This window comes from Delphinapterus leucas, chromosome 19 (assembly GCF_059928025.1).
Source record: "Delphinapterus leucas isolate spDelLeu-1000000601 "Yukka" chromosome 19, BTC_Dleu_Yukka2, whole genome shotgun sequence".
Lineage (NCBI taxonomy): Eukaryota > Metazoa > Chordata > Mammalia > Artiodactyla > Monodontidae > Delphinapterus > Delphinapterus leucas.
The window spans coordinates 45,103,578-45,128,640 of NC_143147.1; the positions used below are offsets into that span (position 1 = coordinate 45,103,578).

A 25,063-nucleotide genomic window follows, 5' to 3' on the forward strand; every position below is an offset into this window, starting at 1 on the left:
TCTGTACACATTTTTAAACCTGGCAAAAGATGAAGAGAATACTGTAAATATAAAATTTTAACTGTTGGTTTTGCCTGCTGTTATGTTGGGAGGTAGGGGTGGGGCTCTAAAGAAACAAACCTTGGAAAAGTGACTCTGCTGGTAAGGGAGGAGGAGGGGGTCCGAGCCCACAGCCCTTGCCAGTGAACAGCTCTGAGGTCAGAGAGAAAGGGGCAGTGGGTGCTGGGGTGAGGTGGTCATTGGTAATGGGGTTGTTCAGGGAGTTAAGATCAGGACCAGTGTCTGTGCAGAGGTCAGAGCCTGGCGTAGAGGACCAGGCAGGGGCTGATGGGGACAGATACCAAACAGGCCAGAGGGCCTATGGGCTGGTGCAGGTGGCTGGCTACAGGAGAGACATGCAAAGTGAAGGGTTTGGCCTCTGCTAAGCCCTGGCCCGGGCTGGAGGCCAAACACAGGCCCAGGACTCTCCCTCTTGGCACATTTTGAGGAAGAGCCCCACATCACTGTGACCCGCTTACCCCCAGGAGCCTCTGGGACAGGAAGGCGGCCGGTGGTACTGTGGGCACAGTAGGTTGGGGGCCTACGGACCCCCATGGCCACGGCTGAGTGGCCCCGGCCCGGGTGGGCCTCGTGTCACAGCCCCAGCACCAACAACTGCCAGGACCTGGGCAACTCCATCCTGTCGCTGCTGGACCTCATCGTCTGCGTTAACGCTGGCGTCAGTACGGTGACGCTGGTCGGGGGGGCCGGGTGGGAGGGTGCTGGCAGGATGGCGGGGGGGCAGGCCGGGTGGCGGGGGCCTGCCTGGAGTCACTGTGTCCTCCCCCACCTAGCCCTGGCGCAGACTCCGTGGCTTCTTACACCAAGTGTTTCATGTTATTTGTGAGAAAGGTAAGTGGAGGATGGGGAGGTTGGGGAATAGGAAAGGCAGAAACCAGGTGTTCTGGCCCTGACCTTAAGTGGGCCCCTTCCCCTCCCGCTCTCCCTGCTCAGACACCATAACTATGCAGCTTCTCTTCCTGCAACCTGCCTCTCCATCCCTGGAGGAGCCAGGCTCCCCACCAGCCTCTCACCTGTCCCCGATCCACAGAATTTTCTAAGTTATGCTCACCTGGGAAGCAGACCCAGCCCCCGAAGCAGAGCACCCCTGCAGTCTGCCTTCGGTGCACCATGGACCCTGTGAAAATGACCGTGTCCCCCCCACCCACTTGCCGCCGTCGCCGTCGAGACTCTTCAGCACGCCACGCCCACCACCCCGTAGCCTGGGCCCCTGACAACTGACAGCGATGACGAGAAACCCCCACGTCAGCACACAACAATCTGCTCCCACAACTGGAATTGCCCCAAGGACTGGGAAGGCTTTCAGTCCACCCAGGGGTTCTGGACTCCCTGGGCCCAGGATGTTGTGGAGCCACCTACCCAGACCATCTGCTTCCAGCAAACTGTAGAGGGAAGGCCGCTCAAAAGAGAGGCAGTCAGAGCTGGGCCTACAGGCCTACCGGTACCCTGTGAACCCCTGCCCCACAGCCCTCAGGCCCTGAGCCACAAGAACGGTTGGGGGGTGCCCCAAGCAGAACAGAAGCAGTGCTCGCCAGCCCAGCCACCCATCCTGGGCCCGGCCCACGTCCCAGACATACCCCGGCGCCACTCCTCAGGGCGCGTAGCCTATAATGCCAGAGACGTGAGGCGGCAGCTGCGGGAGCTGACCAGGGAGGTGGAGGCCCTGTCCCACTGTTACCCCCCAGTCTCTGGATCCAGCACGGCTGAGGGGATGGGAAAGGCCTAGGTATACCGTTCCCTGACAGAGAGGTGACTGGGAGAAGAATAAAAAGAAGAGAGGAGGTGGTTTGTGGTGTGGGGGGGGTGCCAGGGCCCACACAGCACCCAGAAGCCGGTTGCTAAGGAAATGATCTCCCTGGCAACAGGGCCTAGAGAGCCCTGAGGACCCTCATCAACTTCTTGGCCTCACCAGGCCCTGTCCTCAGCCCTTTCCCAGGCCATTCTTGGTTCCAAGCCTCCCACCTGCCTCTACTCTGTTCTTTAGTGCCCAGGGAAGCCCCCCAAATCCCACTCCAGATCCCCAGGCAGTACTGCACTTGAGTGGAGACCCTCATCCCCATGGCCTCAGTCTCTCAGAGGTCCAGCTCCTACCAGAGCCCTGGTTTAGGCTGTAACTACAGGTGAGGTGTGGTCCCTCTGAAGCCCTGGTTTCTTTGGGGAGGGATGGCTGAGTGAGGGTACCCAGGCCCTCACAGTTCCCCAGTCAGAACCCGAAGCTCCTGTATACTCGAGAAGGCTTGGAGCAGAGGATAAAATATTGAGGACACTCTCAAGGGCTGCCTCCACACAGCCCTGTGTGCCCTCACTCCTCTGATTAGCACTTCCATGTCACAAATGAGGAGACTGAGGCTCAGAGACGCCAAGTGACTTATTCATGGTCACGCGGACACCAAGGATCAACTTCATGGCCTCAGACTCTCCGTCCCATTGCTCCCACAGGTAGATTCCCACTGCTACTGAGCCAGCCTGGCCCGTCAGAGTCTCCTCCCACCTTCCTCAGTTTCCCATGTAAACTCATCAGGATATTGCATCCACTGGACAGCAGGGAAACCCAGGCCCTACCTACTTCTAGACACACACACACACAACTTGGGAACAAGGAGCCAGGCCGAGGGGACTAGACTTCACCTTCCATACCAGATGGGTTCCTGGAATGTGAGCAGATAGGCCTTTTATGAATCACCCTGCTTCTCTGTTCATTTTCATTTGACTAACGTTATCGATCATTTTAAGCTGATTCCATTAAGTGGGTCTATATTGAGCACCTGCTATGTGTTTGAAGTCTTGATGGAAAAGGCCCACTGGCTGTTTCTATTTCTTTCTTTCTTTTTTTTCTTTTTGGCCATGCAGTGTGGTTTGCAGGATCTTAGTTCCCTGACCAGGGATTGAACTGGGGCCCTCAACAATGAAAGCGTGTAGTCCTAATCACCGGACATCCCAGGAACTCCCTGTTCCTCTATATCTGTTGAGATGTTCATTGTGCAAAGAAAATGACTTGAGGTTCCCCAGGTACCACTTTCACAGACCCCAGCAATGAACCCGGTTGATAATAGTAGATTCCGTTTGTCATATCAACAACTACATCTATTTTGTGCTTTGTGAATTTCATGTGGTTTTCTTAAGACAGCAGCTAACCGTTTTTCAACTCGGAGGGTTGGCTCAGTGGGAGGGAAGTTGGTTAGGAAGGAGAGAAACCATGGTTTGGGGTGGTCTCTGGAAAAGGCGGCAAACCCTTGCTCTGAACTAAAGGGGCCAGTGGGCTCAGTGACCACCAACACCTAAGGCTGCAATCCCTGGCAGGAAGGGGTGGGTACTAGAGGGGTTATGACAGGGAAATGAGCAGGACAAGGAGGGGATGGTGCAGTGGGGCGACCCCAGAGGGGACTCTTACTGTCACTCATCCATCTAGTCACCCTCGCTGCTGGCCCCAAGCAGGCGTGAGTGGGGAATCCCAACAGGCTACATAAGCTGCCATAATGTCTCGAACAATGAAATGGAGGAAATCCTTTATGCATGATTCAGTCCCTATGAAGACTGTCTCTCATCTGTAGCAACCATGCTTGCAAATCAAGTTAAGCAAGGCCCCATGGAGACAGAAGGACAGACTGAACTCTGGGGACTAGGCTCCATGTAGTGGGAGCCGAGGGCAGAGATGGCCACATAAAGGGCCAGCTGAGTGGATGAAAGCTTGGCCACCTCGGCATTGTGACTCCCTGCAACGTGCCTCATTATGACCATGCTCCCTCACCTGTTGGTGGGTGTCCGCAGGTCCTGGCATGAGTGCACTGTGGGTCAGGGCTGGTGGGGGGGGGGGCGGCCCGCGGCCCAGGTGGCCCTAGGACCCCCCCACCTTGGAAAACCGGCTCTGGTATGACAACCTGGGGTGCTGCCATCAATACCAAGAAAGTACCCAGAATGCGGAGGACTTCCTACTCCTGCTGCTGGGCCTTGTCGTTCTTGTCAGCATTGGGATCAGCATGGCAACTATGGTCAGCGATGGTTGGGGACCACCAGTAGGGGTGAAGAGGGCTGAGGGTGGGAACCAGCTGCAGCCTGCACCTCCGTCTGCAGGAACGGTCTTGGCTGAGACGGGGGGTGAGGGTAGAGAGCCTGGCCTTCATTTTCACCCACCCCACCCCACCCCACCCCAGGTATGGCATGGGCTCCAGAACGCCTTAGACAAGACCATCTATTGGATTAATCAGAAAAGTAAGTACGGAAGACAGGTAGGCGGCACCACGCCCCCGCTACTCCCAGGGCCCTAGAAACCCAGGCCCCCAGGTTCCCAACCCTGAACTCTTCTGACATTTGCCCTGCCCTCACGGACTCTCGCCTCCGCCAGATGACATCTCGCAGGCTTGTGAAAGTTCCCCCAAACATCCTCCAGCCAAGGCCCAAGACGTCCACATCCACTGCACCCTGGACCCTGTGGAAGTGAAGATGGCCCGGCCCGCTTGCTACCCCCGTCCTCCTACCATCATCTCGGCAACCGTAGCCGCAGCTGCAACCGCCGCCCCGGCAGCCACCAGCGGAGGCCGAAGAACCGCAGACAATTCCCCTACAGCTGCTCAGGCTGCCGTAGGCCGCATCGCAGCCACGGGATGGTCACAGCTGCGGCCGATGCCCTCCTCTGATCGGGAGGACCCGGACTCCTACCTGGAGGAGGAGGATGATCTTTCCTTCCCACAACCCAAGTACCCGTGGGGGTGCTGGGGAGGGCTCTACCAGCAGATGGGCCTGCCCTCCAACGTGGGCCTCTGGGGCCGCCAGGGTGGGATACTGGCCAGCCTGCCACCACCCTGTCTCTACCTGTCGCCCGAGCTGCGCCGCATGGCCAAGCGTGTGGAGGCCAAGTCCGAGCTAAGGCTGCAGTCCTTCGGGGCCCCCTGCTCACCAACCCGCATCTGGGGCAACGTGGAGGCTGACCAGTGGACCTCGTCTCCACCACCTCCCCGACGGCTGCCCCCTAACCCCTCGTGGGTCCCTGGGGGACACAGCACTTACCCCTCAAGGGGCCAGCTCCCGTATGACTCCTGGGATCAGCGGCGGAGTGGTCTGGAGGGCTCTGAGCCTCCATCCGCTCTGGTGCCTCGGGGCTGCCGGCCCGAAGCCTGGCAGCGCAACTCCCCACTGGCCACGGACGGAGCCTCCCCAGCTGTGCTCACAGCCAACCCAACCGCAGCCCGCACCCCTCCACGGGACACTTGAAGTACTCCCGGGATCCCCACGAGGTGCGGCGCCGGGCGGCCGAATGGGCCGAGATGCTGCCCGTGCGGTGCCCTCTGGCCACCTCCGCCTCCCTCACGGTGCTGGCCGAGGCCTCGTACCAGCGGGCCCCGGCTCCCAGCTCAGCGCTGCTCCTCCGCCCCTCCCAGCCCCTGCCCGACGTCCAGGCTACCGAGCACCCACCACCCCCGCCCACCTTCATGCCACTCAGGCGGAACCCGGGGGGCAATGCCAACTACCAGGTGTATGACAGCCTGGAGCGGAAGCGGCAACCGCAGGAGAGCCAAGCACGGGCCAACTCGCTGCTACCTTCCACCTCGGCCTCGAGGCCCTCTCTGCATGGGAGCCAGACTGGAAAAATGAACTGACTAGCAGCAAATGGGGGGCGGGGGCGGCAGGGCATGGAGAGAGCAATAAAGAGCGCCAGAGTCCAGGAAACACTGGTGGTCTGTGGCTTGGAAGCACCACTCCTTCTACCAGCCTGGGTCCCTGCCCTTGGCTTCCTGCAATAAGAAGCCAGTGTCCCCTTCTTGGCCTGAGGGTCCCCTTGGTTTAGTGGCCACAGTCCTGCCAGCAGGCCCCTCCTGGTCCTATACCATGCACTAAGTAGATCTGCAGCTGCAGACTCCAAACCACTGGTCTCTGGGCACCTCCTCTGTGTCTCAGCTGTCTCTGTCCCCAAAGAGCCTCATACAAGAAGCTGCTTCAAACTGGGAGGTTCCACATCTGGGCAGGTCCAGCTCCACGCCCAGTGAAGGGCATGAAGAAGGCTGAGGCTGTGGACTCCAGCCAGGCCATCCGCAGGGCTCTGAGGCCAAGGTCTTCCTAGTCTCAGGAGGAGCCAAGAGATGGAATGTGTCATTTGAACAAGTGAGTCAGCGGGCTGTGAGCGAATGATTGACCGCTCGAGGGGAGGTGTGCCAGCCTACAGGCCCTGTTTGACTGTCCAGGCTCAGCTTACCTCACCCTGGTTACCAGGGAATGCCACCCTGGTTACCAGGGAATCCCCCTCCCTCACTGTGACCTCACCACCTGCCCCATTATGACCCAGTCTGACTCCCAGTTAAAAGTGGAGGGCAGGGGGCCCAGGCAGTCCTGGGACCCGCGGCCATGGGTGAGCGAACCTGCTACGGAGCCGAGCCGTCCCCTGGCCCCATCCCCAGGAAATGCCAGGAGCAAGAAGACTCAATTCTTCTGCTCCTGGTCAGCTTGATCTTCCTCATCGTGTGGATCAACGTAGTGACTATGGTCAGGGCAGGATCTGGGCAGCGGGGTTGGGGGAGCCCTGGGGTCTTGAAGGGGCTGAGGTGGGAAGGCTGCTGGGGTGTGGCTGGACAAGGGTTGGATTTCAGGGCTCACCCTGCTCCCGGCCTCCCCACTCCCCTTCTTTCCTCAGCTCTGGAGGCATCTGAAGAGATTCTTGCGGGCACTTTTCAATAATATTTTCCCCAAAGGTGAGTGGGTGCCAGTGTGGGCTCAGGGGATGTCGGCCTGTCCCCTTTCTTCTATCCCTGCCTTGATTCTCAGCCCCTCAGAAACCCAGGCCCTGACCCATCTCGCCTTTCCCCGCAGACAAGCAAGCCAGCTGTGTAGGCAGCCATCGCATGCGCAGGCGCTGCTCCGTGGATCCCAAGAACCTGCGCTCAAGAGTTTCTGCCCGCTTCCGCCATCGCCCAAGCTTCCTGCTCGGGCACCCAAACCACCTTGACTCCCGGATACGATACACAAAAGATGAGAAGGCTTCTAAGTGCCGCTGGACGCCGCCTCAGTGTGGACGGGCTGGGGCTTCCACGGAGGCTCCACGGAGACTGCGGAAGAAGCGGGTAGTGGGAGCTGGGGAGGCCCCTCCGGTCACAGCCTTAAAGTCCCAAGCCAACTTTTACTCCGGGTAAGAGACATCTTCGAAGCTCCGCAGGATGAGCAAGGTGGACGTGGTTCCACTCCGCCTGCCCCAAGAGAGCAAGACTAAGACCCCAGACTCTGACCCAGCCCAGGCCCCAGCCCGGGCCCAGACCCGCCCCCCAGTTCAGCCCCCTGCGCATGCTCCTGCCAAGGCCCAGACCTTCTCCTCAGCCCACCCCACTGAGCACACCCCCCACTTCCGAGACCTGCTCCCGAGGCCACGCCCATGAGCACACTTCCGCCCGGGCCCAGGCCTTCTCCCTAGTGCACCCCACTGGGAACACTCCTGCCAAAGCCCAGAACTTCTCCTCCACCCACCCCTCTGAGCACGCCCCACCTCAGGCCCAGACTTGCTCCACATTCCACTCCCCTGAGCACACCACCCCCCAGGCCCAGAACCCCTCCCCAGCCCTCACCCCTGAGCACAGCCCTGCCCAGGTCCATGGCCCTGAGCATACCTCAGCCCATACCCCAGCCCAGGCCCAAGCCCAGGCCCCCTCACATGCCTCAGCCCAGTCCCTGGGCCACACCTCTGTCTGCACCCTGACCCATGCTCATCTGACCTATACCCATGCCAACACTCTGGTCCTTCCCCCAACTTCTGCACCAGTCCCTCCGCCAACTTCTGCCCCTGCTACTACCCCTGCCCTAGCCCCTACACCAGCCCCTGTCCCGATCTCTGCCACAGCCTCTGTCCCAGCACTGGTCATGGCCCTGACGACCACTCCAGTCCCTTCCACCACCCCTACCCCCATCCTAGATTCTACTCCCTCTACCTTGTCTGCCTTCAGCCAAGGCCTCTCCTCCGGCCGTGTGGTCTACGATGACCGCAGGGTAAAGCAGAACTTATTCCATGTGTGTCCCCCTCAGAACTCTGGGTATTCCAGAAAGGACTTGGGTACCCTCTCCAGGCCCCAAGAGGGGCATGGTCTGGTGAGCTCTGGTACAGCTGAACAAACACTCAAGCAATGTAGTGGGGACAGTGCTAAGCCCTCCACAGCATCCATACTGGGTTACCTGGAGTTGGGGAATATGGAATGGAAGATCTCAAATGATGCCAAAGACAACTTTGTACAGTCCAAGACCTTCCCTTACTGCAGCTTCCTTCCTTGCAGGTCTGAGAAGAGAAACACGGACCCCCAGACTCCAGTCTACCCCAAATCCCTGTACTCCAAGGATGCTGTACCTTCTCAACCTTGCTTCCATTCTCCAAACAGTGCCCAGAGCTCACCATGCACCATGCCTCCACCATGCACTCTTTATCTACCTCTTGTTTCTCCCAGATCCTGGGTCCTTCATCAACACAGCAACCACCAGAAGCCCTCCACCTTAATACAACCCCCCACCTTTCCCCCAACCTCCAAGTCTTCTCAGTCTGTCCTCTCTTCCCAGGGCCCCATCCCTCCCCAGTTATCCACTACTTCTCAAACCCCAAGCCAGGCCCAACCCCCTGAACTTTATGAGACTCTAGGCCTCAACCAAGGCTCTGTCCTCCCAAGGACCCCAGGCCCTTCCAAAGTCTGCAGAGTTTCCAGAAACCCAGGCCTTACCACAAACCCAGGCGCCCACAAGAGTCCAGGCCTTATCCAAGACCCAGGCCTCCCCAAGAACACAGGCCTTGCTCAAGATCCAGGCCTCCACAAGCTTCCTGGCCCCCATAAGGGTCCAGCCCTTACTCAGTACTCTGGCTTATCCCAGAGATCAGGCCTCCATAACAACTCATGCCTTATCCCAAATCCTGACTTCCACAAGGATGCAGGGCAGCACATACCATGGACTTCTATCCCACCCAGTCAGAACTCCTGCTCTCCCGAGGCTCAGGTGGCCTACAATGACCTGCTCACCTGCTCAGAGGTACCTGTGCTGATTGTGCTGCAATCACCCTCCCAGCGAGTAGGCGGCCAAGAACGGGTGTACCACCCCATGGATACAGTTCCTCCAGCCTGCCAGAACCATCGCCAGATGTCTACGCCTCCCAAAACCAGCTGGAAGCCCTACTGTCCTGGGTCAGGCACCCGGCTCGGGCATGTGGTCTTTGACGCCCGCCAGAGACAGTTCAGAGCAGGCAGGGACAAGTGAGAAGCTCTGTCTCCCAGGCGCCTTCACCGAGAGACCTCCAACAACTCACCTGAGACCATCAAGGAGTGGGGATATCAGTGTGTGATGAGCAACTTAGCAAAAGAGGGGACAGATATGCATGAGGAATAAAGAGACGAGAAGTGTTCTGTGGTTGTTTGAGGACATGCACCCCAGCCCCATCCCACAGGGCCTGATGAGGACCTAAACTATCCCTGCTTTCCCTCCATCGCTGTCTAGCTGAATCCGTCATCCCCAAGGCCCTAGAGCTGCATTGTCAATTACAGTAGCCACTAGCCAAATGCCTATTAGAATGTAAATTAGTTAAAATTAAGGAAAATTAATTCTGTTAAAAATTAAGTTGAAAAGTTAAAAATTCTCTTCCTCAGGGAGCGGAATTTCCCTGGCATCCAATTCTGTTCCCTGGCGGTCCAGTTGTTGGGACTTGGCACTTTCACTGCTGTGGCTGGTGTTCAATCCCTGGTCGGGGAACTCAGACCCCGCAAGCTTCATGGTTTGGCCAAAAAAAAAAAAAAATTCTGTTCCTCAGAGCCACGACCTTCTAAGGGCTCAGTAGGTACATGGAGCTAGTGGCTACTGCATTGGGCGGCACAGATTTAGAACATTTGCATCATCATGTAAAATGCTATTGGAGAGCAGTGCTTTAGAGTTTAGAGCAATTTCCCTTTCCCTGTCACCCACCCCCAGCATCTTAAAGCTCCCCAAGAGCCCAGAGAACTTTTTAGGGAGGAGGTAAGATGTGGGGATGGACACCCAGTGCCTGATTTCCCCAGACTGTGAGAAAGAGCCCAGGCTTCAGTTTTCCTCATCTGGTCTCTTGGGTCACGACCAGATGTATGGAAACTTGCCTCCCCCATTCTGGGCTGTGTTTGGGGCTCTTGGTTACTGAGGAAGAAGACCTCTCTTTGTCAGTGACTAGGAAACCTTGTGTTTTAGGCTCCCCAAATTGAGCCCTGGATTCTGAGGGTACCCTCCTTCATAGGCCTCTAAATATTTCGAGGTGTCTCCACTTAATTTTCTTGCCCATGGACTTAGTCCCAGTTCAGTGTGGAGACAGACCCCTGGGTAAAAGGCATGTAAGAATTCCTGGTCCAGTGTGCATTGATCTAATCTGTGAGTGTGTCTCTGGTGTCCTATCTTTCTGTCCTATTATTCTGGCTCCTAGTTTCATCCTGGACTTAAGCTGTGTCCATGATAGCACTGGTCGCTGAAAGCCATTTCCTTCCCCTGATAATTTTGCATTGCCCTGCCCTAGCCCAGCTGGAGTTTCCTCTGGACTTGATTTTCAGTCCTGATAACTCTTCTGTATACACACATAAGCTGCGAGATTCCAAAGCGTTTTCCCTGCCACCACTTGTGTGTCTGAGGTGGGCAACACTAATATGTCCCTTCCCTGAGTCAGATGTCCATCCCTGGGTCACTACATGCACACTATCGGTGTGTTCTTGTCTAACGTTACCACCACTGATTCCAAGGAGATACGTCCCAGCTGGAGAGCCCATTTCCAACACCTCTCTGGCTCAGCTCTGACCTTGGACAAGTCATGTGCAACCTTTCTAGGCTTGCAGTCTCATCTCTAAAGTGAAGTTATAATTGCATGCAAGAACCATTCTAGATTTAAATGACCAGGGCTCCTCTACTCCCAAGTGAGATATAGAGTCCCTTATTTCTCCGCATGCCCTAGAGTATGTCCCTCATTATGGTTTGCTATTCAGATTCATCCTATTAGGCCTCTGTTCTGACCCCAAGGAGTGTTTGTGCAGTTCACCTGGCCTTGTAAAGACACAGAATAGTTTATCATAAAGACACAGAATAGCTTACCTCCATAGAAGCTACAGCTTCCATCAGGCACTACTTCAACGGAACAGGAAAGGATGTGGGGGCGTGGCCCCAACGCCCTGGTAGCTTTGAAGACAAACTACAACTCCCAGGATAGCCGCGAGATCTCTGCAGAGCGAAAGGAGTGACTGAACTCTGACTGGAGGCCGGGCTGGTCCGGAACCACCCCGACAGTCTCCAGAAAGGGGCGTGGTTATAATTTAAGGGCGTGGCCTTACAGGCAGCAGGAAGAAGTTACCTGTTGAATCTTCCTATCCATTCTCTTCCCAGCCTTTGTAGCTAACCCTAAGAGGGAAGCCGCAAACCACTAGCCTCTTCTGAAAAAGAGGTAAGTGGACGTAGACAAGGGGCAGCGAAGGAGGCTATTGCATTCCTTAGGAGGGGCCAAACAGCTACTTTCTACCGGCTGAGTCAGGTGAACCGTTCCATGCGGGCGGGGACCAGCATATGAGAAAAGGGCAAGGACGGAGGAGGTATTTATTTGTTCTCTTTCAAGACTAAATTTAGGGCCCTTCGTCTGCAGACCCATTGGCGGACTGTGTCTTGGGAACCCTCTTGGCCTCTGGAAGAGCAAAGAACGGGGGCCAGTTTTCCGCAGCAAAAGGTACGGCCCGTCTGGGCTTCCTCCCGTCTGTGTATTTCCTAGCCCCCAAACGACAGAGCCATATGGCTTCCGCGGTCTGGGGGAGTGCTCCCTGGTGGGGCCCACCGCCCCCAGCCCCAGCCCGGCCGCTCACGGACATCGACTTCTGCTCTGCGGCGCAGCTGCAAGAACTAACCCAGCTGATCCAGGAGCTGGGTGTGCAGGCGAGCTGGAGTGAAGGTCCCAATCCAGGACCAGATCTCCTCCAGGCCAAGGACTTTGTTTTCTCTTTGCTTGGTAAGTAACCCTCCCAGCCTTCGGGAACTTGCACATCTCAGCTCCGCCTCACCCCGCCCCGGCTCTGGATCACGACTTTACGGTCCCTTCTCTTTCCTTAGGTCTCGTTCACCGCCGGGACCCTCGCTTTCCTCCTCAGGCAGAGCTCCTGCAACTTCGTTGCGGGATTCGCGAGGGCTCCCTGGATCTGGGGCCTGCGCCTCTAGGTCCCTACGCTCGGGGACCTCACTACGACGCCGGCTTCACACTCCTGGTGCCCGTGCTTTCGCTAGATGGCACTGGGCAGGAGCTGCAACCGGACGTGGGATCCTGTTACACATGGCTCTTCCTCCCAGAGCAGGTACGCGGAACCTCGGTCCGGGAGGCATGGCAGGATTGCCTAGGACCCCCAGTCCCAGGAGGACGTGATTCGATCCACCCAGCCCAAAGCAAAGAAACTCCCAAGGATCCGCAAATCTCTGTGGACCAGCTTACACGTCACTGAGCCTGAGGCACACGAGTCTTTGGAAAACTCACCTAGTAATGTTTCAGTGCCAGAGTTGCCTCAACAAGACGTAACCGATGTTGGCTTTCCCTCACCACTGAAAAAAACGAATGGTGACGTCACCAAAGCAACCGACGTTAGCCCAGTGCCACAGCCGTTGGAGGCTCCGGAGGCATGGCCCACATTGTGCCCCGCCCAGGTGGCTGCCTGGTTCTCTGCTTCGCTGGCTGCGGTCACTGAGTCCCCGTTTCCGGTTCCGGGTGCCCCGCGCTTGGTCCACGCAGCCCGCCACGCGGGGGTCACCACCATCCTCCTGGCTACGCCCGGGCCCCCGCGCCGCCTCCTGCTTTTCGACTTGATCCCCGTGGTGTCCGTGGCCGGCTGGCCCCAGGGGCCTCGGAGCCACTCGTGGGCCGGCCCGCTGGCCTCGGAGTCGTCTTCCTTCTACCTGGTGCCCGGCGGCGGCGGCGGCACAGAGCGGCCGGACGCCTCCGGCTGGCAGCTCTGCTTCGCCTGCCAAGAGCTGGCGCTCAAGACGCGCATATCCGTTCCCCTGCTGCAAGGGCACGCGGCGGCCCAGGCGCTGCTGCGCCCTCTGGTGGCCGGGACTAGGGTCGCGACGCCCTACCTCCTGCGGACGTTGCTCTACTGGGCGTGTGAGCGGCTGCCCGCGCCCTATCTGGCGCGAGCCGAGAATGCGGGCGCCTGCTGCCTCGGGCTGCTGGATGAGCTGGGCCGGGTGCTCGAGGCCGGGACGCTGCCCCACTATTTTCTGAGTGGCCAAAAGCTCCGTGCGGGGGACGGCGCCGCTTCGCTGCTCGGGGCGTTGGCCCTGCCCGCGCCCTGCGCGCCGCTGTGGAAGAGGCCAAGGCTGCACGCAAGGGGGGCGTCTTAGCGGGCGTGGGAGGCGGGGCCCATTAAAGACGCTGTTCCTACTAACCTGGAATGTGCTTCTGTTGGCCAGCGGGATGTGAAAGGGACTGCTCTCCCCTCACCTGGGAGACAGGCTGAGCGCTTTGGGCCCGAAGAGCCCGTTCTACAAGGCCTCCTCGCCGGTTCCTCCGCTTCCTCCCACCCTCCTCCCGCCCCATCCCTGGCACAGGTCGTTCCATTCTGGCCTCTCCACTTTCCAAATCTGTGGTCAGCACCCCTCCCACTCCGGTGCAGCCTCTGGCATCCATCTCCCGCCAGTTCTTATGGTCTTTTCTCCTAGGAGTCAGTAGGGATGGGGGTAATATATTTGCTGAAAAAACGTGTAAAGGAGAAAGGTATGGAGACCAGGGACTGACCAATTTGTCTCACACAAAAGCAGAGACATTAAGGAGGCCGGATTTCACCCCAGGCTAGACCTCACCACCACCGCTATCTCTTCAGTTATTCCCCCCACCTTCCTCATCCAGTTCTGTCCTCCATCCCGGGCAGTAGGGTCCCTTTCTCCATTCTCGGGGCATCCGCCATTCCATCTATCTAAGCCCAACCTCTCCCCCCATCCAGAGTTCCATTCAGTGGAGTCGCCTCCTTGTCCCTCCTCCTCTGAACCCCGAGACGTGCGAGACATGCGGCCTTGCCTCGGCTCCGCCTGTCTCTAAGACCGTCGCCACTCCCTGCCTCCAAGGAGCCCCGGGGTTCCGCCCGCCCAGCTTCACCTCCCCCTCTTTCCCGGCGTCTACGCCCCCTGCCCCGCCCCCGGACCGGCTCTCGGAGGAGGGGGAAGCCGCTGTCGCCGCCGCCGCCGCCGCTTCCCACAGCCGCCGCCGCCGCCGCCGCCGCCGCCGCCGCCGCCGCCGCCGCCGCCGCCGCCGCCGCCGCCGCCGCCGCCGCCGCCGCCCCGCTTGATCCAGCCGCCAGGCCCAGTGCTCACTTCGCCAGACGAGGGCGCTCTGCGGAGACACCCTCACTCCTTCCTGGGGTCCGGGACGCCTAGCCGGGCGTGGGGGGAAGCTCCGCTTGTGGGGTACAGGGAGGGAGGAGCCTGGAACCGGAGCCAGCGCCAGCCGTCCCCGGATCGACAAGACAGGACAGGTTGAGGGGCCTTCTCTCCACAGTGTCCCTGAGACCTCCCCTTCCAGTCCCCCTGGCCTCTGCCATGTAGTCCCCGGACTGGAGGCTCCCTGCACTCGCCACCACCACAGCCTATCTCCCAGCCCTGCTTCTGGCCCTGCTCTCACCCCTGCTGCCACACTCATGCCCTGAGCAGCCACGTCCCACCAGGTGCTCTACCCTGAGGGAGCCTAGGGGCCGGCCATGGCTTCCGGGGCTGCTGAGACCCTTAGATCCTTGGGCCCGGGAAAGGGGTCAGAGAGGGGGATGTCTGACAATGGTCCTGGCTGATCACCTCTTTCCTTCCACACTCACACCCTCCAAAGCCTTTTCCCGAGATGGCGCGGGGGGTTCCAAAACTGACAAAACTGGGGCATAAATCTTCCCCACCCCGGGCTCAGCCAGGTCCTGGAGCCCTTTGCCCTTTTCATGGCCACCAAGCCATAGACTTATAGGTCCACTGCAGCTCAGGATTAGTTTCCTTCTTTCACTACTCCACCTTTTGCCTTGTTCCAGACAGGTTCTGGAACACCAGGCACCGCAGCCAGGGCCATTTCTGCACCCAGGGTCTGTGCTGGAACACAGGCATGCTGCCAGGCTCTGTTCTGGATCCATCAGGCTTCTGTCCTTCACCCAGATGGACCCCTGTTTTCCAACTAGAGAAAGGCTGGATTTTGGCCCTGTCCAGCTGTTGGTCTTGGCCTGAATTGGGCCAGTCTCAGATCACCACAGGTTTAACTTTCTTACCCCAGAGACACCCAATTCTAGAGCGTGGTGTTCTAGACACATATGGAGCCATACTTCCTTCTGAATCTCAGCTCTAGGACATAGACCCCGACTCTCAGCCCTTCCCTCTAGGATGGAACTAGAGCCTATATAGGCATGTTATTGGTTTAGAGTAAGAGTTCTAGACCCACGCTCCCACCTTCTCTCGTGATACCTGTTAAGCAGGAGCTCTGGAAAGGACCCAGCTATGATCCACAAAGAACTAAGTTCTGGATGGATCATCCAGAACTTCTTGTTTTCCCTAGACAATTTTCCAAAACTCTCATTCTTCCTATAGAATGCTCACCTTATTTTTTACATGCAGTTTCTAGCTCCTGCAACTCAGCTGGGGCCCTGCCAGGGAACAGAGGCTGAGGAAGGGCAGAGGAGTTTTGGAAGGAATCCCTGGCTCATAGAAGGGCAGCTAGGATGGGAAAGTGGCCAGAACCATGGCATGACTGGACCTGTGCCTGGGTTGGGGGGACATGAACACTTAGCTACCTCAGCAGGAATTCCTTCCAGGTCCCCTTTAAAGCTGAGGTCTTTAGGGTAATGGGTCTAGAATAAAAAAGACAAATGGGACATAGCTTTGAACCCCCTCAAATGAGGAGACACCTATTCAGCAATAAGTCCCATCCTTCTCCCCTACAGGTCAGGCCAAGGAGGGTGAGGGCCTCTTGGTCTCTAGACCTCATACACCCCTCCAGCTTCTAACTGAATAGAACTTGCTTTACCTCAGCTGTGTGTTAGGTACCCAAAAAGGCTCTGCTCCCAGGGGACCAGTGTCCACTCCATGCTTTCTCAATTAAAGACGATTTATACAATTGAAGTGTTGTCTGCCATCTGTGGGTAGCAGGCTTTGGCAGTCGCTCGGGGAGGGATCAAGTCCCAGGGGCGGGGCGGGTAGGCTGGCGGCTGCCCCCCAATAACAGGTGCACATTCATGGGCGCCTCGTCACTTCCCCTGCGCTGGCTGTCCTGGCGGCTCACCCAAGCGGTCTCACTGACGCGGGCGGGCTATGACCCCAGGGGCGCTGCTGCTGCTGGGGGCGTTGGGGGCGCCGTTCGCCCCGGGTAAGTCTGGGCCTCAAAGGGGCAGTGACAGGGCCAGAGGTCGTGGCCGGGCACCACGGCTTCACTCAGTTCTCTCCTCCTCCAGGCGCCCGCGCCTTAGAGGCGGAGGGCCGACTCCGCGAGAAACTTTGCTCGGGCTATGATAGCTCGGTGAGGCCGGCGCGGGAGGTGGGAGACCGCGTCGGGGTCAGCATTGGTCTCAGCCTAGCGCAATTAATCAGCCTGGTGAGGGCGCACGCGGGGAGTTGAGGTCTGGCCCACTAGCTGGCTGGGGGGCGTGGCTTTAGGCAGGGCGGAACCCAGGGACCACCGGGGGCGGGGTCCGGGGCGAGGCCAGGCTGGGTGACTGACGGGCCGTTAGTAGAGATTGGGTCGAAATCGGACCAATGGACAAGCTGTGGGCGTGGGTGCTGGACGGGCCAGGATTGAGCCGGGCAGGATGATGAACTGGCCTGTTGGCGGATCTCAAAGTGGAGCTGGGGCCGATGGACAGGCCGGAGAGCGGACCTCGATGGACAGGCCGGAGAGCGGACCTTGAGGCGGGGTCACAGGCTGGGGCGGACCTTGGTGCCGGACAGGGTCAATAAACAACAGTGGGCAGAGATTCACTCCGGCCGGGGCCGGGACTGGTAAATGAACTGGCTGGCTGTACGGCCAGCAGGAAGTTTACGAGATAGAGGCGGAGCTTAAGCCAATGCAGTTTATAGGAGGTGGAGCTTGAACCCAAGAGGGTGCGACGCAGTAAAAGAGGGGAGTTTCCAGGGAGAGTTTACCCACCGAGCCCCTCATTTCTCTACACTGACATCATATCTACCCTTTAAACTCTTCCCTTCTAGAACGAGAAGGATGAGGAGATGAGCACAAAGGTCTACTTAGACCTGGTACGGAGACCCGCGCAGGGTGGGAAAGGGCGGGCGTCCCGCTGCCTTTACAATTTCCTCGAATGTTCCGCGCAGTAAGATTTTTTTTTTTTTGCATCACGACCTCAGAAAACACATTTATAACTGAAACAGAAGCTTCAGGAAACAATACCTATGTTTGCTATGGGAGCTGCATTCCATGCATTTTTCATTCTAAATTTTTTAAAACACTGGTTTGGGGCCACTCATTTGATTCCGGACCTATGAAAAGGGTCGTTAACTGCAGTTTGAAAGCCACTGTTTTAGAGGCTAGCGTGCAACCCCCTCGTTTTTACAGAAAGAAGAAATTGGGGCCCGATGAGAGAGAAGGGGAAATTAGTTGATAGGGTCCCAAAGAGTGCAGGTGGAGTCTTAAACAGAGCCCCGGCCTCCAGAACCACAGACCATGCCTGCGTGGCTCTCCTCCCTTGCATTCCCTGCCCGGGCTTCCTCAGCACATCCCAAGACTCCTTCCAGCCTCCAGCCCCAGACGGCCCCTCAGCCTCTGCTTCCCTAGGAGTGGACTGACTACAGGCTGAGCTGGGACCCTGAGGAGCAAGAGGGCATCGACTCACTCCGCATCACTGCCGAATATGTGTAGCTACCAGACGTGGTGGTCCTAAACAAGTAAGGATGTTCCCAGAGTCTGGGAGGTGGGGAAGGGCCTCTGGAGGGGCGCGGCCTCCGGAGGGAGGGGCCTGATCCCAGATGAGAAGATTCTTTCCCGGCAGCAACGACGGAAATTTTGATGTTGCTCTGGACATCAGCGTCACGGTGTCCTCCGACGGCTCCGTGCGTTGGCAGCCGCCGGGCATCTATCGCAGCAGCTGCAGCATCCAGGTGTCCGGCCCCACCTGGGAAGCTCAAGGCGCTCCTAGAAACCCTCACTCATATCCCTCCTCCATAATCCCCATGACCCTCACGTCTCACTTACCCTTCTGATTTTCCGTTGAGTTTCATCTTCTCTGTCCACTTTCATTGACTTCCAGTCTTCCTCAGTGACCGCCCCCCTCCATTGTCCATGACCTCCCCGCATAACCTTCTTATTCCTCTGTGACTCCACTTCTCTGTGATCTCCCCCTGGTGGTCCCTATCTCCCTAGTGCCCCATATCCTCTGACCCCTGTCTGCCCTGTGACCTCCCCAACTCCCCCAGCCCTGACCAGCTCTCTGGCAGCTCTAGTGACTCTCCACTCCATCCAGGTCACCTACTTCCCCTCTGACTGGCAGAACTGCACCATGGTGTTCAGTTCCTATAGCTATGACAGCTCAGAAGTCAGTCTGCAGACCGGCTTGGGTCCCGATGGGCAGGAGCGGCAGGAAGTGCACATTCATGAAGGCACCTTTATTGGTGAGTGGGCTTGGCTCCCATGTCCATGGGCTTTACGATTTCCAGTTTCTGACAGGCTGATAAATATACGCCCTCAGTGAGTCCCTGTGGGTTCAGCAAGATAGGTATAACTGTCTATATTTTGTGGTTATGGAAATTGAGACTTGCTCAAATTTATTAGAGATGGGCTGTCCAGCCCAGGGACCATAGCTAGCCCCTTATTACATCAGTCCCCCCTGCTCTAGGATGTGGCAGAGAAAGCCATATCTGGGAATCCCCTGGCGGTCCAGTGGTTAGGACTCCACACTTTCACTGCTGAGGGCCCGGGTTCAATCCCTCGTTGGGGAACTAAGATCCCACAAGCAGCGCGGTGGCGCTGTGAGGCAAAAAAAAAAAAAAAAAAAAGAAAGAAAGAAAGAAAAAAAGAAAAGTAAGCCGTATCTGGCACCAACAAAGACAGGTTCCACATCTGTGTCACCTTCTCTTCTCCCCCCACTCCCCCCAAGAGAATGGTCAATGGAAGATTATTCACAAGCCTTCTCGGCTAATCCAGCCTCCAGTGGATCGTAGGGGAGGGGGGGAAAGACGGCGTGAAGAAGTCACCTTCTACCTCATCATTCGCCGGAAGCCTCTCTTTTACCTGGTCAACGTCATTGCCCCATGCATCCTCATCACTCTTCTGGCCATCTTCGTCTTCTACCTGCCACCAGATGCAGGTAAGAGGGGAAGGGGTCCAGCACTCCTTCTTACCAATAGCTCAGGTTCTTGCTCTTCACCCATAAAACAGGGAAGGTTTTCCTGCCAACTCAAGCCTTCATGAACTGTGCCTCAGCAATCTCACCCAGGTTTTCCTTTCAGGAAGAGCCTTTGCCTCTGCATCCAGATTTCCCCTCCAACCTGAAGCTCTACCTCCCCTCTGCTGCTCACTTCTCTGCACCCAGTAACTTCTGAACTCTTCCCTTCAGAATCCTAGGATCTCATCCTTGGAACTGCCACTCCTCTGACCAACAAACTCCCAGGCTCAGCTAACGCTTCCTTTCCCTTTCCCCATTCCTGGCATCCTCCCTCCCCCACTTGTCAAACGCCGCCTACTAGTCCCTTAACCTCCTATGTTCCTTGGAAATGATAGCCAACATTTCTCTGGGAGACAGCACAATATGCTAACAGAGTAACCTTGGGCAAATTCCTTAATCTCTTAGTGTCCTGATGTGGAGATTGGACAGTCGTTGTCCCTCCCACATAGGACTATTTTGAGGATTAACTGAGTTAATAGAACTATGCCTGGTACTCTGTAAGCTTTGTGTAAGTGTAGGTATAGTCTTTTCTAATTTGGAGCACTTGCTATAAGATAATACAAATAATGTGTTACATATATTAACTCAGTTCTAATCTTCACAACTCTGTGAGGGAAGTACTGAATTGTCTGCCCATTTCACAGAGGCTAAGTGAGTTTCAGTCATTCACCTGACGTTACACAGAGAGAGGCAGTGCTGCTGTTCCAACCCTGCTTAGTACTAGTCTGATCCAGAGACTGATATCCTAAGCTCTCACATTCAAAACATGCTTTCCTGGGCGTTCCCTGGTAGCCTAGTGGTTAGGATTCTGGGCTTTCACTGCTGTGGCCTGAAAAACAAAACAAAACAAAACAAAAAACAAAAAACACACGCTTTCCTTCTCTCTGTACTCAAGCCCTCTCTCAGTCTAGGGAAGGAGAGTGATGCATCTCTAGAACACACTTCCACATGTAACTTCTCCTTCTTCCTAGAGCAAGGCAAATCTTGGAACCCAATATTACAGGACTAAAGTAGAACAGACCGTAATAGTTACTTATTTCAATACCTTCCATGAAGTTTTCAGTGCCTGTTGTATGCCACAGTAATAACCAGTCACCTGGCATATTCTTATATACTTGGTTTCATTTTTAGATCCTTCGATTTGCTATATAGTTCCTGCTACAGGGGTTGGTCCACTCACTCATTTAACAATATTTGTTGAACATCTGTAATGTGCAAGGCACTGGGAATACATCAGTGAATAAAACAGACAAAAATCCCTGCTCTCATGAAGTTTATATTCTAGTGGGGAGACAGTCAGCAAACATAATAAATAAACCCATTGGATAGTATATTATTATTTTTTTAATTAATTAATTAATTAATTTAGGCTGCGTTGGGTCTTCATTGCTGCGCAGGAGCTTTCTCTAGTTGTGGTGAACAGGGGCTACTTTCGTTGCAGTGCACGAGCTTCTCACTGCGGTGGCTCCTCTTGTTGTGGAACACAGAATCTAGGCATGTGGGCTTCAGTAGTTGTGGCACGTGGGCTCAGTAGTTGTGGCTGGCGGGCTCTAGAGCACAGGCTCAGTAGTTGTGGCGCACGGGCTTAGTTGCTCCGCGGTATGTGGGATCTTCCCTGACCAGGGCTCGAACCCGCGTCCCCTGCATTGGCAGGCGGATTCCTAACCACTGTGCCACCAGGGAATTCCTAGATAGTATATTAGGAGAGGTCAATTCCTAAGACGGAAAAATGGGAAAAGGGTTTGGGGAGGATGAGAATGGGGGTAGGGGTTGCAATTTATTTATTTATTTAAACAATTTTATTGAAATATAGTTGATTTACAATGTTGTGTTTCATTTCTGCTGTACAGCAAAGTGACTCATTTATAGATATATATATTTTTTCATATTCTTTTCCGCTATGGTTTATCACAGGGGTTGCAATTTAAAAATAGGATGGTCAGTGAATGCCTCACTAAAAAGGGAATGTTTGATCAATAGTTGAACAAAGACTTGAAGGAAGTGAGAGGATGACCCTGGTAGATATCTGGGGGAAGAAATTAGCAGGAGGAGTTAACAGTGAGTGCAAAAAGCTCTGAGGTGGGCGTGTGCCTTGCATATTCAAGAAATAACCAGTGAAGTAATAACTGAATGAAGTAAGCAAGAGAGAAAACAGTATGAGATGTAGTCAGAGAGCTAATGGGAAGGCCTTGTAGATTTCAGTATGGACTTTTATGCTAAAGGCGATGGGAAGCCACTGGAGTATTATGATCTGATTTACATTTTAACGGGGTCAATCTGGCTGCTCTGTTGAGAACAGTCAGCAGGGGGGCAAAGGATGAAGCAAAGAGGAGGCCTTTATAATAACTCAGATCTGAGGTAATGGTGGCTTGTGCCAGGATGGTAGTGGTAGATGTGATAAGTCATCAGTTTCAGGATATATTTTGAAGGTAGAGCCAACAGGGTTTGGTATGGATTGGATATGGGATGAGAGAGAGGAGAGCTGAGAATGATTCAAAGGGATTTTGCCTGAGCCACAGGAAAGATCGAGTTGTCATTTGTGAACTGAGGAAGACTATGGCGGGAGTCGGTGGTGAGGGAATTAAGTTTTGGACATGTGAAGTTCGAGATGTCTAGTGGACACCCAAATGGAGAGGTTAAGTAGGCAGGTGGATACAAGTGTGGAATTTAGGGGAATCAGTCCAGGTTGGAGGTATAAATGTAGGAGTTATTTGCATGCAGTTGGCCCTTCCAAAAGCCTGTCCTTGAGTGGGCTGGAAACACGGTCACTGATTATGCCAGGGAGATTGCTTTCTGGCAAAGCCTAATCCTTCCGCCTTCCCCTCTGTCCTCCAAGGAGAGAAGATGGGGCTCTCGATCTTTGCCCTGCTGACCCTTACTGTGTTCCTGCTGCTGCTGGCAGACAAAGTGCCTGAGACCTCCCTGTCTGTCCCCATGATTATCAAATACCTCATGTTTACCATGGTCCTCGTCACCTTCTCAGTCATCCTTAGCGTCGTAGACCTCAACCTACACCATCGCTCACCCCACACCCACCAAATGCCCCTTTGGGTCCGTCAGGTAAGAAGATCTCCTCTCCAACCTGTGTTAACTCTCAATCCTAGTATTTGGCTTTTTGTCCAGGTATCGCTCCTCCCTCCCACCAACTTCAACCTTCCCTTTCACAGACCTGAGGGAGAACTACAACTCCTGGTAGAGTGTCAAAGTGCCAAGGTCTTTGAGTGTTGAAACGTTGCCCAATTAATTTTATCCTCCCATCATTGACGTTGCGTAGATCCCAGACTCTCTTCATCAATACTGCCCATCGTGGGTCCCAAGGAAGCATTCTAAGGGTGAGGTACTATCAGGGTGGAAGCCCTCAGAACTTTTTTTTCCAGTCAGGATGCCTCCTAACCCACTTAAGAACCCTTGGGCTGTGTAGTTGCATTTCATCTGTGGGACGCATGCACGCATGCGCAGGAATGGGCACGTGCCGTGGGGGTGGTTGCCGGCTTCCCTTCTGGTCTGAGAGCATAAGAGCCCCCTCCAATACGCCTCTTCTTCTACTCTGCAGATCTTTATCCACAAACTCCCTCCGTATCTGGGTCTGAAGAGACCCAAACCTGAGAGAGACCAGATACCGGAGCCACCTCCTATACCTCTCAGAGATTCTCCAGGAAGTGGATGGGGTCGGGGAACAGATGAATATTTCATCCGCTAGCCACCAAATGATGTTGATAGTCCGCCTGACGATTCAGGGGACATGGGTTCATGCCCCGGTCCGGGAAGATCCCACATGCCGCGGAGCAGCTGGGCCCATGAGCCATGGTCGCTGAGCCTGCGTGTCCGGAGCCTGTGCTCCGGAACAGGAGAGGCCACAACAGTAAGAGGCCACAACCGCAAAAAAAAGAAAAAAAGAACCGTGTAAGAATCCAGATCTATTTCAATCGCAGGGTACCCATTTCTGACCCTCTATTCACAGAGGTTGTTTCTGACCTCAGGTGCCCCTTCATAGCCACTGAGCCATAGGTGACTTGTCAAAACTGTGTTACGAAGATGCTCATTGGGAAGACACCGAGGAGAAAAGAAAGAGAAAGGGCAGAATGAACACTTCCTTAAACAGCACAGCCAAGCTGCTGGAAAAAAACAGCTGCTGAACTTGCATGACCTAAAGTTTCGTTTTAACTTTTATGATGGGATTTCTCAAATTCAGTTTAAAAACAAAACAAGAGAGGGAAATTTCATAATCAAAGTGACTTACCACTTGAGATCTCTGAGCTCCCTGTAGAATTAAGACCTTGGTGCCCCTTGGTGTGTCAGGCTTGGAGTCTGACCCCCATCTCCTCTGGGGCCCACTCTTCTGGTTCATGGCAGGATCCCAGGACTGCACTTCTCTGCTTCTGGGAGACTCTTTTTCTTTCCTCACCTATAGCACAGATATTCCCAGAGGTCTATCCCTACCACATATCTTTGTTTGGAAGTAATTTCAGAGAGAACTTGTACAAGAGACCAAGAACCACACTCTGGGTCCCTTCCTAGCATGTACTAGACACGATACCCTTCTTATTTGACTATTGATGACAGCTAGCTTATTGATCACTTGCCATATGCTACTCACACTGCAAAGCAAGTTTTGGGTATCAGATAATTTAAGATTCACAATAAACCCCATTTCCACATAAATAAAGAATAGGTAAGGAATTTGAAGTACAAAGAAGTTATATAACTTGTGCTTTCTCTGATACAGATATGAACTAGTGTTCATAGTATCCAAATTCAGAATTTTAACCACTATGCTATTCTGCCTTTCCTAGGGCTGACAGCTAAGAAGTTTCTCTGCCAGGCCTGCTAGCTTCTCTTGTCTGTGACTAGATACTTTGCAAACAATCATTAATGAATTAAATTAAAGTTTAAATATTATTTAATCCAGGAATAGCAACTATGTTATATAGGTAGTACCACTTTCTATTGCTGTACCCATGGCAGACATCACTAATCAATCACAGCATTGCATTCGATAACCCAAGGTAAGGCCTCACTGGAGTTTTTGGTTTGGCTTTTTTTTTTTCCCCAAGAAACATTTCTGGTTATCTGCCATCAATCTATTAAGTTAATAAATTATTGAAAACTATTTGTCATCCCTGAACTTGTCAAAACTCCCTATTTTGTAGATGAGGAGAATGAATCTAGGAGTTAAGATTTACCTATGGGAATGTGAATTGGTACAGCCACTATGGAGAACAGCATGGAGGTTCCTTAAAAAACTACAAATAGAACTACCATATGACCCAGCAATCCCACTACTGGGCATATACCCTGAGAAAACCATAATTCAAAAAGAGTCATGTACCAAAATGTTCGTTGCAGCTCTATTTACAATAGCCAGGAGATGGAAGCAACCTAAGTGTCCATCATCAGATGAATGGATAAAGAAGATGTGGCACATATATACAATGGAATGTTACTCAGCCATTAAAAGAAGCAAAATTGAGTTATTTGTAGTGAGGTGGATGGACCTAGAGTCTGTCATACAGAGTGAAGTAAGTCAGAAAGAGAAAGGCAAATACCATATGATATCACTTATACGTAGAATCTAAAATATGATACAAATGAACTTATTTACAGAACAGAAACAGACTCAGACATAGAAAACAAACATTGTTACCAAAGGGGAAAGGGGGTGGGGGAAGGATAAA

At 54.6% G+C, this 25,063-nt stretch overlaps 3 protein-coding genes and 2 pseudogenes across 3 annotated transcripts; all 5 read left to right on the plus strand.

The window, feature by feature from the left end:
- The first annotated feature begins 592 nt into the window (after window positions 1-592).
- On the plus strand, window positions 593-2,583 carry LOC149746747 (spermatid maturation protein 1-like; annotated as a pseudogene).
- Window positions 2,584-3,796: 1,213 nt separating this feature from the next.
- On the plus strand, window positions 3,797-5,820 carry LOC111171047 (uncharacterized protein SPEM2). Its single transcript, XM_022566698.3, is given in 7 exon segments — window positions 3,797-3,814; window positions 3,900-4,049; window positions 4,212-4,269; window positions 4,403-4,525; window positions 4,528-4,664; window positions 4,666-5,188; window positions 5,191-5,820. Coding segments are annotated over 7 exon segments (1,473 nt in total). The 3' UTR covers window positions 5,655-5,820.
- Window positions 5,821-6,159: 339 nt separating this feature from the next.
- LOC115803607 (uncharacterized protein SPEM3-like) lies at window positions 6,160-9,741 on the plus strand (annotated as a pseudogene).
- A 1,538-nt stretch (window positions 9,742-11,279) lies between these two features.
- On the plus strand, window positions 11,280-14,249 carry LOC111171045 (transmembrane protein 102). The gene is given in 5 exon segments (XM_089901059.1): window positions 11,280-11,452; window positions 11,648-12,004; window positions 12,106-12,475; window positions 12,477-13,321; window positions 13,324-14,249. Coding segments are annotated over 4 exon segments (1,515 nt in total). The 5' UTR covers window positions 11,280-11,452; window positions 11,648-11,790; the 3' UTR covers window positions 13,410-14,249.
- Window positions 13,714-24,219, plus strand: LOC111171049 (acetylcholine receptor subunit beta-like). Its single transcript, XM_089901821.1, is given in 10 exon segments — window positions 13,714-13,719; window positions 16,322-16,591; window positions 17,203-17,247; window positions 17,783-17,892; window positions 17,997-18,105; window positions 18,468-18,615; window positions 19,101-19,310; window positions 22,225-22,448; window positions 22,942-23,134; window positions 24,182-24,219. Coding segments are annotated over 10 exon segments (1,353 nt in total).
- The last annotated feature ends 844 nt before the right edge of the window (window positions 24,220-25,063 follow it).